Source organism: Pseudonaja textilis, chromosome 2 (genome assembly GCF_049901715.1).
Source record: "Pseudonaja textilis isolate UNSWEBS1 chromosome 2, rPseTex1.2, whole genome shotgun sequence".
Lineage (NCBI taxonomy): Eukaryota > Metazoa > Chordata > Lepidosauria > Squamata > Elapidae > Pseudonaja > Pseudonaja textilis.
The window spans coordinates 191,891,108-191,906,841 of record NC_141991.1 but is presented as its reverse complement, the minus strand read 5'-3'; the positions used below and the strand labels follow the sequence as shown (position 1 = coordinate 191,906,841).

Genomic DNA, 15,734 nt, shown 5'->3' with positions numbered 1-15,734 from the left:
ACCTACTGAAAGAGAACTGAGTGCAGAATATTCTAGCACTTAGTTTTTATACTCAGTTGTATATGCATATTCAGAGAATGAAGAACTTGTCCATTCCAGCCTCTATCCTAGTAACCCTTTGCTGCTATAGGCAGTGACTTTTTAGTGGAATTAATGGCCAATGAAATGGTTGAGTAATGAGTCAGTTAAACAGCTGGGTCTCCCAACTGTGCTGCAAATCAGCTACAGCTGGTTGGAGAAAAAAATTGAAACCGGCTAAAAGAAAGTAGCAGTTCACCATGAATGTGCCCCAAGTGACCAATTAAGTGAAGATTTTGAAGGAAGTAAAGCTTAAAAGTGGAACAAGTCCAAAAAAAAAAAAAAGAAGGTATAAAGACACTGTCATTATGAGCAGCTGGTGGAAAACAGTGTAGCAAGTGGTAGGTAAAGTTGTCCCCAGCTGTCGTTGATTTGGTCAAGGGAATACTAAGGATTAATATTGGCCCAGGCGGGTTCTTATTGGTTACTTTAAGCCAGGGGTCTCCAACCTTATTCCTCACCCGACTGGGAGTTGAAGTCCACAAATCTTAAAGTTGTCAAGTTCGGAGACCTCTGCTTTAAGATGATAGGAACTATGCTCTCTGGTTGGTTTGGAGAACAACAGAGCCTGGTTCTTTCAGGGTCAGCTCATCCTGTACAACTAAGTCTCTAAGATGATCCCCATCTTGGATTTGCTAATTAGAAGCTGATCAAGAGAGTTTGCGTGCTATTTCTTTGCCACCTTATGGTGCAATCCTCCCTTTATCTATCAGCTGTTGAGATATATTTGGACATGGATTTAGTGCTCTTATGGAATGAGGTTAAACTCATGTTTAGAATGTCTGAACTTTAACCCTGTCCAGATATTAGTTATATCAACCAATATCAGGCTTCCTTTGTGTTATATATTAGCATACTTGAAATACTGCCTTTTGATTGGTCCATCTGACGGCGGGAAAATTCAAGAAGCCGTCATTGGCCACGAGCCACGAGCAGCCACTATAAAAGAGGCTGCCGCAGCTCCGCAGTAGTTCAGTTTGTACAGAGACAAAATAAAGAGCTGAAGTCACACTGGTCTCGAGTCGATCTTTCCCGCGACTTAACACTTTGAATACACTGGTGTGAAAGATTTGTACAAAACCAGAATGAATTTTTCCATGTGTCAAAAATTATTGGCCTTCCTATCAAGCTCCAGCCCTGTCCCACACCAAAAAGAGTGATTGCAAGTGGGATTTTGTTTAGTTATCACCTCATCGTTACCTAGGGAGTGAAAATGGAGAAGAAATGAATGATGGAGAAGAGGAGGGAAATAAAATCTCACTATTAGCCATGGTGACAGTAGTATAAACTTCTAAAACTTGATCGTACCACTGTGGATCTCCTATCAGTCTGGAAAGTGGAGGTAAGATGCACCATGTTTGAAACTAGAAGGATGGCTCTCCCTGGTTTCACTGGGTCATCAGACATGTGCTGCTGGTACAGTGCAACAGCTAATTGGATCATGTGACCGTGAGCATGGCCAATTCCAAAATAAAACCAATTAACATTTATCTCCCTTTCCAAGGCAAGACACATTGCAAAGCAATGGTCCTTCCTCTCCCTAGATAGTCCTAGACCTAGAGAGTGTCCCTCCCCGATCTTGAAGCCTCTTATAAAGAAGTTAGGGAGTCTGTCCATAGCGCTCAGAGTCATTTCCTGAGAGACCACAGTGTAAATCTGTTTACTCTATACATCACTCAATAAAACTAAACTCCCTAGAGGGATGACTCTCAGGTCATCGTACTGAGGGTTGCAACATTGCAGTACCATTGGTTAAAAGCAAGCAACCCGATCAAACAGAAAAGTTTATACTGCTGAGTTTATAACAGCAGTTTGTTTATTTTTTTTAAAGTAAACTCTATTAACTGAATTCTTACTTAAATGAAAATGTTGCAAACAGTTCAGTAATTGTAAAAAATGCCTTCAGTCTTACACTGTCTTGGAATTCTTGAGTATTTTAAATAAATTCTTAATAGCATTGTGGGTTTTATTAGTGGTATTTTTACTAACTCGACTCCCCACTTCACTTCCTTATGCAGACCAGACATATATGCAGCAGTGGCAAATTCCAAATGTCATCCTGCACTGCTTAAACAAATTACTTGGCTTTTCTTTAGCATTTATTTTTGAGTCCAGTGCTGAGAATAGCAAAACGTTTATACGTAACATTTTTCCATTCTCCTCCTTAATAACGAATAGCCTAGTGGAGCAAATGGGATTGTCATAAAACTGCCTGATTTCCCCCCCTTTTATCTGTCCCCAAAAGTGACAAATATGATTGGAGAAGGGCAGACCATGTAGGTTTGAGGTCATTATTCCTTGAAAGAAAATTGTCAGCTGTTCGTTCGATATTGAGGGGGTGAACGATAAGATACCAACTCACTCGTGTAGCTTCAGTGAAATTTTTATTCGTCTCCCACACCACCACAACAGGTAACAGCAATCAAATTATGTTTAAAGTCAGCTCTGGATTTTGTTGCAACCCAGAGCTGTATTTATACATGTTATATCTTGGATAATAACATAATTACTACAACCACCTTCGGGCTGCCTTCGCTGCCTAACATCCGACATCCTTAAATTAAAGAAACATGGTAACTGCACTTTTCTCCTGTTCAATGAATCCATGCACCCCTGTGACAATTCACCCAATCCCCCATTTGCCCCGCACCATTATTACAACACCACCCTCTTGACATCCAGCCATGAATCATCATTATTGCACCGCTCCTTGTCAGGAAGTCGATGTCAGTCATTTGAGGAATTTTCATCATATCGCCAACGTTGTAACACAATCAATGTAAGGTAAGTAAAAGACTAGGGTCGTATCGCATCTCAGCTGTCTTGGCTCCAGTCTGTTTTTCATTGGAGTCGTGACAAAAATTCAGGGTGGCCTTCCCATATTATTTTCACAACAATGAAAAATATTTTATTTCCTACTGACAGTGCAACCAGAAATAAGGATTGCACACAAAGGACAAGCAAAGAAACAGAGAAGGGCTTGAAATTAATGGTAACAGTAGGCCTCACTATGGTAACAAACACTGTTCCCAATTCTAAAACTTGGATAACTTATTTCCCAGATTGATGCCATCAAGCCATGAATATTCCTTTCTGTGTCTGGTAGTCATTTCAGAAATATTCAGATTGGTGAAGAACGTTTATCATTGCACCATGACCCTAAGAAATGTGCTTAGGATTTTAATTTAACACAGGGGAAAGAGGGTTAACACATAATCTTGCAGTGATGTAGAAAGTTAGCATCCACCCCTCTCCTAGAAGAATGAAATATTATAGGAAACATTAAAAAGGCAGAATATTTCCCCTAAAAGAGAAATAGAAATCTTAAGGGACACAGAAACTCAGCCCCAGCAGCCAGCTTATCTACAACACAAAAGACTTTCACCCTCAAGACATGTTAGGATTAGCCCTCACTCAGATCCAAACCAGGACAAAGCCATTAAGCCATAATAGGAATTGCCCAAAGCCCCTTCATTATATCACCCAGCAAGATTCAACCAAGCCTGGGACTCAAGACAACATACAAAGCTACCCCTGCATGGCCCCATGGGAGTCTGACAGCCAATCGGGATACATTTCTTGCCACAGCAACAGGAAGCAAGTTCAAAGCCCAACAGAGGGTATAAATCTCTCTCCCTCTCTCTCACCCATGTGCTCAATTTTGCCCTGGACCTCAAAACATGTGGTCCTGCTGTCCACCATTAAATCATCTTTCCAAGCAGTCTCCATGTTTCCAGTGTCTTTCTTCCCACTTGGAACTGGACCCAGATGGACATTTCTTCCAACAATGAGAAATAATTCTCCTGTAGCCTTATTTTATTACAGTGGCAACTTAGGTCAAGTTTGGACAAGAGCTGTAATTTTCAAATGATTTGATAAATGTGAAAATAATTCTAGTGCTTGTGAGTAAAATCCCCACTAAACAGTAGTTGAAACAGCACTCCATGTAAAGGCACATAAGGTAGATGCCAAACATGATTCACTTCTGAAAAACATGGTTAATGATCATGTAAATTCAGCTAGTGCACAGCTGCCACTTGCTGAGAATTCATCATGAGCTTCTCTGCTTGTTTTCATCTTCACCTTTAAGCAGAAACTTATAACTATTACAATTGTTATGTTATTTACAAGTTTTATTCTTGGTAACCCTATCTGAATTGAAGATATCTGCTCTTTAGTCCTGATTATAATAGATATGATATATAACCCATAGTTGTAAAACAGTGATAGAACGACTTAACAATTCGTAGTAAATGGAAGAAAAAAGAAACATTATTTGGTCTATTTTCCTCATTATGGTACCAAGACTATTAAGTCGAGCAAGATACTTTATTTACAGAAGAATTAAATTAAACTTGAATCTGGGAATGACATTTTCTATGAAATGACAAGAAAAGAATATATATTTTTCAGAATTACAGCTCAGTGTTGTTCAATAAAGCATAGTATATCAACCCAGCTTATCCATTAGGAAGAGTTGAGTTTGGGAGTAAGAGTTGCTGGACAGAAAGTATCATATTTTAATTCCATTGTAGAGTGCTCTTCAATTATACTGTCCAAACTATATAATAAACACAATGTGATACCACTGTGTTTGCAAATATAAACATCAGAAGCAATGATTGCTATGGAAACAGGAACAAACAACATTTAAAAATAGTTTGTTCTACACATTTTCATTACCATCATTTCAGCTAAAACTACACAAAATATTTTAGCATAACATTGCTTAACATAAGCAATGTACAGTGTGTGTGAAGCTGTAATCCTTTGGCCTAAGCTTATTTACAACTAAAGGGTTTGCTTTGTCAAACTTCAATGATGTACTGCATTGGTAATTTATAAAATTGTAACCAGAATATACCAAGTGTTCTTTCCTATTTTAGCCCCTATAGGTAGATGTGAACAAGCAGCAGTAATCTGAACTAAATCTGTGATTATGATTTGCCATATATTAGATATATTACTGAGGTGACCTGGAACTAAAGCAATTCCAGATCACCACAATAATACAGTACATTTTCTTTTACTTTTCTGTAATTGAATATTCATATAAATTACCTCAACCATTGAAGACTTATGACTTGATTATCTTTAGTAAAATACACTTACAATTACTGAATTTATTTTGAACATAGCTATGTTCCCAAAGCTCTACTTTGAAGATGTGTTGTTAAGTGTCCTTTAAAGGCATGGCATCCTGAGATCTTACCCACAGCCCATAACTGAGCTTGAACTTAGTTTGCAGCTGCTGTTTTCCATCTTCTCCCAACACAAGGCTTGCTATATGCATAAATTGTAGTGTTTTAGGAATGACCACAGAAATGAAACCCTTGGGCACTGGAATCTGCCTAGCTCCTATTTTCTATTTTTTGATACCTAGAAACTGTACTTTTAGATACAATTGATGTGTGTGTATGTGTGTATGTGTAACCCTGTCTTTTAAAAATGAAGTCTAATTTTACCTACCTGGTCAAGATTTGCAATGATGCAGTAATTTTAGTGTGAGATAAATTAGCACTGGCCTTTTATTAGAGAAGTATGTTGTCTGTATTTTTTGTTTTGTAAAAAATATTTCATGGACTTCAGTACCATCACAATGATTTATTTGAGGAGGCTAAAACAATTAAATGTTTCATTAATAGATTTTGGATCAACATCAAAAGGAAATTTAAAAAAAGAATTACAATACTTACTTGAGAGTCTTTGCTTAAACTTTTAATCCCGAGTCAGCTGATTAATAATTAGGGTCTTTTAGGCACTGCATTCCAAGGCTTTCTTTTGCAAATAATTTGGGCAAATACTTATGCTAAAAATAAAACTGTTTATATCCTTGTACAGAACATAGGAAAGACTTACTGCTCTGAGACATATGCTGAAAAGTCTCATAACTTGTCCTTGATACCAGTTACAGAGAAGGGTGAAGTTGTTGATATTTGCAGTATTTTTAAAATGAAGTTGCAGGCAAATATAATACAGTTCCAGTCTGAGATTCCATTGTGCAAATTAGTTCCCCCTGGTCTTTTAACTAAACATTATATAAGCTGCAGTGCTATTGAAAAGAATAATTCTACTGACAAACATTAATACATATGAATATCCTTTAATTTGTAGCCTCATTGCTAATGCTTAAGAATTAGCTTCTTCCACATATGTTGGTATAGGATTAGTTACAGGAAATACTTTTTGCTTTAGGTCTGTATTAGCATAAACTCCGCTTTCATCTTGCCATGTGTTGATCCCATGTCTCCTGTAATCTGCTGTGTCGGTAAACTGGGAATGACATTTTCTATGTACTACAGAGTACCCGCTCGTATCAGGTGTAACCTAAAGGGAAAGTATTCATGTATATTATTACTCAAAAGAAAGTTTTAAGGAGCAAACTTTAACATTGGCAACACTGTATACCAAAAATAAATTTAATCAGTTGACATATTTCTCTTCCAATAACATTTTAATTATCTAAATTTCTCAAATTAAGAAATGTGTATGGAAAAAGCTATGTGAGAGGCAACATTTTTAAACAGATTTTCCAAAATAGCAATTCTGTGCTCATCTCTAATGCATATGATTTTCAGGGTCTGTAAGAACTGGTTGTAGTACTACATAATACCATCCAGTTTTCAAAACAAGCAAAATCTTTGCTACCTATGAAGAACACAGGGTTCTCTCAGTCATGGCCGTATCTGCAGACAGTTCTCAAGTTATGACCACTATAGAGACCAGAAAATGAAAGTCAATCATTGTGATGCAGTCATTAAGTGAAGCATCATGTGACTGCACCCAATTTTTCTGACATTTTTGCCATGTTCATTAAATAAACTACTGCAGTTATTAAGCGAGACATCACACGATCATGATTTTTGCCATCTTCTCCATTGATTTTGTTTCTCAAAAGCTGACTCAGAACCTGGCAATCATGTGACTTCAAGACACTGCAACTGTCCTGAGGGCAAGCTAGTTTCCATGTGCCTGGATCATGATCATGTGACTTTGGGAATGCTGAACAATAATTAAAAGTGAGGACCAGCTGTAAGTACTTTTTTTTTTTGCACTAGCGTAATTTAGAACACTTGCTAAAAGAATGGTCATTAAGTGAGAATTACCTGTAACATTAAGATATATTATGTATCATTTACTAAAAGTCACTATGGCAATTTTGTCTGAGCATACATCATTTTATTTTTGCAATTTCTTTTTTAATTTTTTTTTGTCTTTTTATTATGTAAGTTACTCAAACTAATTTGGAGTTCAGCAACCTTCCAAACTTCATTAATTAAATAAATAAAACCAGACCTAGCACAAAACAGGAAGAGTCAGCTGTAATGAGAAAAGCAGGTTTTTGCAAACAGAATCTCAAAGCGCTTAGGAATTGATGGGTCATTTTTCTTTGGATAGAAGAAAGGCTTGGGTAATAAAGAGCATAGCAGTGAAGCTAATGGCTGGGAGGCGATACAGAAGTATATCCACGAGGCATTAAATTCAAGGAAGTCAGGTATCTAATGCCTAGGAAACTTGGGAGGAAGTAGGTAAAGCAGGGGTATCCAACCTTGGCAACTGGAAGACTTGTGGACTTTAACTCCCAGAATTCCCCAGCCAGCCCTGCTGGGAATTTTGAAAGTTGAAGTCCACAGGTCTTCAAGTTAACAAGTTGGATACTCTTGAGGTAAATTAAAATGAAAAATAGAAAGTAATAAGGATGTGTGGGAACAGAAACTGTGAAATTTTAAATTAGATACGGTTGGAAAAAGAAAGAGGCTGCTCAGCCAACAGACTACCAACAGAAACTTCAGGAAAGCAAAATATGAGAAATACTTTTTATAAACTAACTTAAAAGAAATACATTTACAGTTGATGGAAACTATTCCTGGTTTTAATATGAACAAAATGTATGAGGATGACCATGTGTGAGAAAAAGAGAGCTATTCCATTAGAATAAATGAAGATATATTTTTCTTTTGCCATGGTTACAAAAAGTATGATCACAAACTTATTTTAATTTATTTTAATAAAGGAATCCAAACTGAATCATTATGCAACAAAATGCGTCTCTGTTCATTTATTGGCCTTGTGCAATCTGAAAGGTTCTTCTTTAAAAAAAAATTACAGATATACACAGACAGAGAAACATGACAATGTTCTCCTGATGTTTTCAATTGTAGGAGCTTTATTATATAATTAACTTTTTTCAGAATCATAAAAGTAGATGCCAATAAAGAACACAATGTAATTTTGTAATCCAAATAAGAACCACTATCCTAGGTTTGATTTTGCAATGTATCAGAGGCATGGAAATAATGCATTATTTTACAAATGTTACTAGAAAACAATGCAAATCAAAGATTGTTATAGCAAAAGGTATCCTTTATTCTTTTATTTCTATGTTAATGTTTTGCGTTCTCATTTTTGTCTTCAATCTTATCTTCTATCTCAGGCCTGTCAAACTGGTGGCCTGCAGGCTGGACACATCACATTCAGGGCATGTCGACCCCAGCTCCGCAAAGGCAAAAAACTTTGCGATACGTCACAATCTGGCCCATGATGTGATCGAGTTTGACACTCGTGTTCTACCTTATCTATCATTTGTAGTTATATGTAGCTTATCAATGGTTTCTAGTATAGCCCAGAGTTCTATGTCCTATACTTTGTAGTTTGTATAGTTTTCTTTAGCTTTATTTCTACTTTGATTTGTTGTTAATAGAATGCTTTTCTTCTTCAAGCCGATACCTGACATGTCACTTATGCAGCTTGTTGAGTACTAGGAGGATTTGGATTATTCCAGATTCCAGTTCCCCAGATTCAGTCCCTGAAGTTGTATTGACCATAAATGCTGGTCCCCATTGAGGTGTCAAGGCTGGGGATGGTGGCAATGCTTCTGACTCTGTTGTGCCGTTTTCCATTCTTTAGGACACTCTGCCGCTGGCCCCAGTCTAACTCATCTATAAGATAAGCCAACTCAAATACTGTACTACAGATTTTGGACATTGCTTAACTGTTTTCAAAATGGAATCTGCTAAATTATAGAGTTCGAATGAAACCTTACATTCAATTGTCATAATAGTCACCCAATTGTAGCTGCTTATTAAAATCCTGTTTTGCATAACAGTACAATATTTCCCCATATTCTTTTTATTCCCATATACTTACATACGGTATATAGTCATATGGTGGAACATAGTCTGATCGGTATGATGTATCCATAAACCTGTAACACATAAATCATGTAGTAAGACTAGCTCCACACTATTTTTTTAACTATATTTACAAGCTCATTAAATATAATTGAAAATGTAGCTAATCTTTTTCTTAGAAACCAAAATCAAAGCAATTTTTCTCAAGTGTATTCAAAGCAATAAACATTTTCTAGCCATTATTATATTTCCCTATCATAAATGATTTCTGCACAGGTCAGTTTTTCTTTTTTCCTTTTTCTTTTTTTGGAGAAAACTTGCTATAGGACCTGAACATATAAAACATAAACATTTTCAAACATCTATTTGATTAATTAATACTTCACACAATGACAAATTGGAGTATTCTTAGATGATTACAAATATTTCTGAAGAGAATTATATACATATGAGAAGTCTCACTGTTTACATTGAGTTAAATATTTCTATATCTTTAGCCTCAAAAGTTCTCACTAAGGCAAACAGAATAAGTGTTCTACTGTCCCAGCTATGTCTTCAAATTCATAGAAACAATTACCACAGTACAAGGATGAAGTTGGATTTGAGATATGTTTAAAGCTTTCATAACTGAGTACCAAAGGGATCTGTGACAAACAAATTTCCATCTCATCTCTCTTTACTCATTTCTTTTACACAGTCTCAGAAGAAGAAAGCATGAATACAATAAATGTGGCTTCTCACATTTTAGAGTTTATCATAAACCTTATGATAAAACTTTTTGTGGTTGTTAGTACATGTTTTGCAAGAGACCATGTCAATACATAAAAACAGAACATACCCGTATCATCTTGTAATAAAGATCATTTTGTACCACCTTTTCTTTGAAAAATGATCTCACTTAAGTTTCCATTTCAAGCCAGTGACTAAGTTTTGGAACAATTTCCAAGTTACAATCAAGGCAGATGGTCCATCTCTTGCAAGCAAAATAAAATCTAGTTTTTAGGAACTAAGAAGGAAGCTTATGGCAGCTGGACTTAGCTTCTTCTTCCTTTTCTTTCTCTGTTCTGTTTATTATTCTTGGTAGAGCAAATATCATATTTCTATGGAAACAGAACTGGTCAACAATCAGTTCAATTTACAAACATCACTTCCTGCACAGAGTGATGTTAGTGACATTGATAATGTTGGGGATGCATTCTGTGCTCCAGCAGCCCACCATGGCTTCCGAAATCTAGTTATCGGGTTCCCCCACTCCCTCCTGCTAGGAGATATGGAGTTAAAAAATCCAGAGAACTACTAAATTGCAGTAAAGATTTCTGCCATCTGGTGGTTACCTAGATTTCTGCACCAGATTTCTGGTGGCTCTACTTTTGTGGAAAATGTACTCTGAACATTGCTGAAAAGTTAGGCTGACCAACTTTAAACATCCTTAGAAGATGACTTTTCTGTTTCATCCTGACTTCAAGTCTAGGTAACAGCAGGACAGAAGTGCAATCCAATTAATTTCCTTATAAGTAGTGACCTTTTAATACCATAACACATAATACATTTCTGTAGCATCTTTGTGGATTACTATAGTACCAATGTTCTTATTTTCAGAACTGATTTTAAAAATGGAAAAGTACTTGATTCCTTGGAATTGTTTCAAGGGTCCTTATTTTGTTGACCATATTATATAATAGTAAATTAGTCATTGTGCTATTGGTTTCAATACCTTCATTGTGTTGAAACAATGTGCAAGCAAAAAAAAAACTAGATAATTAAGATGGTTATGCATTTCTCTTTTCACCTAATTTAGAAACAGGTGTAGGAAGGCCAAAACCACCCCACGTCATTTTGACTCTCTTTCCTTCCTTTCTACCTAATGAACTCCAACAATAAAAACAAAAGCTTAAGCCTTTTGACATCTAGGCTGAAAGCAAAGCATGTCTTAACACAGTCACCGACTTCACTAAATAAGAAAATCTCCTCGAGATATTATTACTTCTTCATTTCAGTAATAAATTTCCTTACATAAATTCTTCACCCCAAAGTCACCCCCTTGACTCACCAAAAATAAAAGATTGCAAAACTTCACAGAGAGCTAAGCTGAATTTCCTACCAGGCCAGATCCAGGGATGGCTTCCAATAATCCCTAGAAGCAGGCTGAGTCCACAAACTCTCTAAGAACAATAGAAGGACTTATTTATAAAAGTACTTCTCTAAAGCTATGATTCATGGCCACCTGTGATTGCTATGACTGTCTGTCATGCTCTCAAATTTCACCTTTTAGCAGTATAGCTTTTAGCAACTGTCCTACGTTCTTTGGAACAGCAGGCTCGGAATGGATCAAGAATTTCTTCTAACACAGGGAAAAAGAGGTTACTTGACCAAATCAAGGAAGACCCTGAATATACAGAAGAAAGGGCCTCCGGCATTCCCGCAAACACACCAGCTGCGAACTAGAGACTGTTCTTCATTTAAAAATCCAAACATCCTAGTAGTGGTTTTGCTAAGTGGAGCAGCTGCAAGCAAGCAATCCAGCACAAGAAAACCTCCCTAGAGAGCTGTGGGAAAAATCAAAGAACTTTCTTTGTTTTTATTTCTGATCTGTCTTTCCATTCCTTCCCACCTTTCTTCAAAGCCGTGAATGTATTTGCAAGTCAAGTTCAACCACAGGCATAGGAAACTTGAGTTCACACCATGATGGTTATGCAGTACAAACCCAGCAGCTTGTTATGGGCAAAGCTCCTTAGAAGCAAAATCTCCTAAAGGTCTAAGAAAAACTTATGGTATTGTATTAAATTATTATTAGTAAGACAAAGAAGTCAATCAGAAGTCATAAGAAACCAGTTTCATTAATTATCAATTTTCTAGTATAAAAGAAAAAGATTGAAATAATTGAAACAGAAATTTAAATGTTCTGGTAATACCAAGAATAAAAGTATCAGATACTTTTAAGCACCAAGTTAATACAATGAGGTACAAATATAGGAACTCTTATCATATTACACGTCTCAATAAGCATCAACATGAAGCACAACAAAATCTGAACTTCATAGTAAAACTAAAATAATTTGCATATATGTATATACAAACATTTTAAACTTCTCTGGTGGGTGGCGTGGTAATACAGCACCAAAACCTGTTTCAGGTAGCCCTGTGTCCCTGAGGGGGAAAAAAAAGAGAGACAGCTTTCAGATTGAACAAAAATTTAAAGGAAAATGCAAGCTTGATTTTAGAGCCAATTGGCAATGCTGGATGGACTGATGGACAGGCAGCCTTAAGTCAAAATCAATTCAAGGGGCTTTACAAAGGACAAAGGAGCACATAAGATATTATATATCTTATGTGTTTTTTTGTTTCTTTACTGTCCTTTCCAGTGTTGCACTGCCCTCTACTGGATGAATTGTGTCAAACTCTTTAAAAAAAACTAAAAAAATCATTACATTAACTTTGTAGTTCTCAGGATAATTATGTTTAAAATCAGTTACTTGTTAGTTAATGCTTTGTGGCTGTTAATGAACTGTAAAATATACAAGAGATTAGATGGAGTAATAAAGGGTGAATTGCTCTCCATGTTTTTAAAAACAAATATATGATATTATTTAAATAATTATAGATGCAAAAATACAAGAAATACCTGTCAACAACAATTGTGTGAAAGCCATCTTCATCCAGCAAAGGTTTCCAAACCTCTAGTTCTTTATATTCTTTTTTGCTACAGGGAGATGACAGATAATCTTGATATGTTGCTATCCATTTCTAAAAGGAAATGTTAGAACAAGGCATCATTATGTAATTCAAATGCAGTACAAAAATATTTTTTTTAAAGTACTCTAATAACCAACAAGATATCTGTTGAAATCTTGGAGATATAACTTCACTCTTATAATTTATGCATTTCCACCCCAATCAAATATTTTTAAACTAATTAATTTTTTTATTATATAATAAAAATATATATGTTCTATTCTTGTAACATCAGTGTTTGGCTAATAAATTAATTAATGATGAGTTGGTCATTTTCCATTCATACATAAAGCATCCCAGACTGGTTCTCTTTCATGACTGAAAATAAACTTTGCAACTAAATGATAATAAAACATCTACAAAATTGCACAATCTGGATGTGTAGGGGTATTCTTGAAATCATTGGTATTGGTTGAAATTAATGTAAGTGGTTTTAATACCAATCCCGAGTCCTCTAAGTCTAAAACACACTATTTATTAACTTAATAACAATATACAGGTGTATTCTATGAATGACTATGCTGTGTGGTAATGTATTAATAAATAAATATGAATGTGATACATCAACATAAACAAACATACTATCAACAATAAGCTATCTTACTTGATCCATGGTTCCAAATCTCCAGTAAGTAGACTGACATAAGTTTTTAGAACCCAAAGGAATGTCATGTATATCATAATCCTTAGGTTCAGTCTCTCTATTCTGGGACCTTTATAAGAAATAATAAATAGTAATACTAAAGCATATTTAAAAGTTATTAATATCTACTTTACTACTTACATAATATTACAAGTCAAACCCAAATATGTGTATGTGCAGAGGCGATTTGATTTTTATTTTAATCAAAGTCCCATACAAGACCACTTCTCAGAAAGTGTTAAAAGTCTCCAAATAAATCTGAAATCAAAAACAAAATAAACCCAAGCCCAAAAATTTGAAAAAGCTAAGCTTCATATTGAAAACAGCCAGAATGAATGAAACCTTGTGGCTTAGTCACATCTGGTGGAATTTTTTTTTAAGAGAGAATGATCTTAAACCACATCAGACCAGTAAACAGTATTTTTTTCTTACCAGCCAGACACAAGAGTGGGTCTCCCATAATATGCTGAATTGGAGCGCAAGGTCAGCGCTCCTTTGCGCTCCATCACATCTGGTGGCCCTAATTCCATCTTCAAATTATTTTGGTTTTTCACCTCTTCTACAGGACCACTATATCTGAAATTAATTCAGTATTATTTCTCCGACTGCAGGGCAGTTCACAGCAGAATAACCACATTCATTTGGGATGAGGGTATTATAACTAAGAAGTTAATCTTGAGACCAACACTGCACTCCCTCTGTATGATTTCTCAAAGGTCCAAGCTTTCACTGGCTTTCTCTCAAGACAACAAATGAAATGAACAGCAAGGAAGCCAGGAAACCTTAGCAGTCTTCATTCTTTGCTGGATACATTAGTCTCCATGGTGACTCCTGATGCAAAATAACAAACCTCAAAACTATTCCGCCAAGAGGCCGGAACTAATTTCTGTTCATTGTAAGTCAAGGGGAAAGCTACAAATGATTTTTACAAGGTAAATACTATGGAAATATCCAAAATGTAAAATATCATGCCAAGCTTGCTATCAACACTTATTGTAATGGAATTGTGAATATATTCTCGTCATTTCATGGGCAGAGTCATGCTGAATTCAACCTTTTCTTCTGTAAACAATCAAAGTGTGCATTTAACAGTACTTTTTTTAAAATGAAAAACCCTCGAATTCTGTTTTTTTCCCAAAAAGCAAACTCAGTTTTAAAAGTTAGTGCTCTCAAATCTGTGCTGGACAAATCTGGAGGATTACCTGGAGAAGCAATCATAGGATTTTTTGGATCAGTTTTCTGCCATCTGATAGTCACCTCAACTTTTGCAGTATCATTTTAGAAGCTAACCACCACCATGGTAGTAATATTCCATGGCAAAAAAAGTTCATACTGAATATGCATACATTAACTGTTCTCTTAAAGGGTAAAACTTAATCTTCATAAAAGGAAAAAGAAGCTGAGGCCCAACAGATCCTAGGCAGGTATTAGCTTCTTTTCTGAGCTTGGCAGATCTGGGGATAATTCTATTGCCATTACACATATTGTAGATAAATTTGCTTTGGTTTCCTATGGAAAAGAATCACTAAAAAACATATATTAGCAGATTGGAAAGGATCTGTATGATAGCTGCCCGGATTTAAATCTTATCAGACAGGAATTATTAGAACTAGCAAGTACCTCTGATAACCAGACTCTTTGCCCTGAAAGGCTTTGTAAGTGGCAACAAGTACCTTGAACACACCCAGAAGGCAACCAATTGCAGCTCGTGGAGCAGTGGTATCATATGGGCATACCACAGCATGTCCATTATTGCCCTTGCCTACAGTCCTATATTCACAATATGACAGGCTCAGTGATAGGGTGCCAGTGAAATTGATGCCGTATCTCCCTGCAATCAATCAATCAATCAATCAATCAAGGCCACTTAAAGGCCCACTTTATGTTCTCATTTTGTGTTTTTCATAACAAAAAAACTGAAATAGCATTGGTTGAATAACTAGTAAGTGAAATTATTATTGAAAAGATCTGTTTCCCCACCACCCTCAAGAAACTCCGTGGAGAAAGTATAGCGGGGCAGGGAGGCCTGGAAGGACAGCGGGATGGCGGAAGGAATTGAGAACCTGCCACCGACCCTTCAGAGCAGGGCTCTCCAACCTTGGCCTCTTTAAGACTTGTGGACTTCAACTCCCAGAATTCCTCAGCTGGCT

The 15,734-nt window shown here is 36.1% G+C and overlaps 1 protein-coding gene across 2 annotated transcripts; it reads right to left on the bottom strand.

Moving 5' to 3' along the window:
* Nucleotides 1-5,667: 5,667 nt before the first annotated feature.
* CFAP95 (cilia and flagella associated protein 95) lies at nucleotides 5,668-15,733 on the bottom strand. 2 transcript variants are annotated; one of them, XM_087926723.1, is made up of 7 exons: nucleotides 15,258-15,733; nucleotides 14,017-14,160; nucleotides 13,546-13,654; nucleotides 12,832-12,953; nucleotides 12,288-12,356; nucleotides 9,226-9,283; nucleotides 5,668-6,405 (listed from the first exon to the last, which is right to left on the bottom strand). In XM_087926723.1, exons 1-7 carry the CDS (start codon nucleotides 15,332-15,334, stop codon nucleotides 6,208-6,210), a joined length of 777 nt encoding a protein of 258 aa, XP_087782849.1. In that variant the 5' UTR covers nucleotides 15,335-15,733; the 3' UTR covers nucleotides 5,668-6,207. The 2 variants fall into 2 exon arrangements, with proteins under 2 accessions (XP_087782849.1, XP_026559753.1); XM_026703968.2 differs by lacking the exon at nucleotides 15,258-15,733 and adding an exon at nucleotides 14,787-15,225.
* Between the last annotated feature and the right edge of the window lies 1 nt (nucleotide 15,734).

Bases quoted from the DNA above. Each gene is read 5' to 3' on its own strand.
- CFAP95 (XM_087926723.1), bottom strand. From the start codon at position 15,334: ATGGACATGCTGTGGTATGCCCATATGATACCACTGCTCCACGAGCTG. The intron at 14,161-15,257 runs GTACTTGTTGCC...AATTAATTTCAG, and splicing joins GCCTTCTGGGTGTGTTCAAG to ATATAGTGGTCCTGTAGAAG. The intron at 12,357-12,831 runs GTATTTCTTGTA...TTTCCCCCTCAG, and splicing joins CACACAATTGTTGTTGACAG to GGACACAGGGCTACCTGAAA.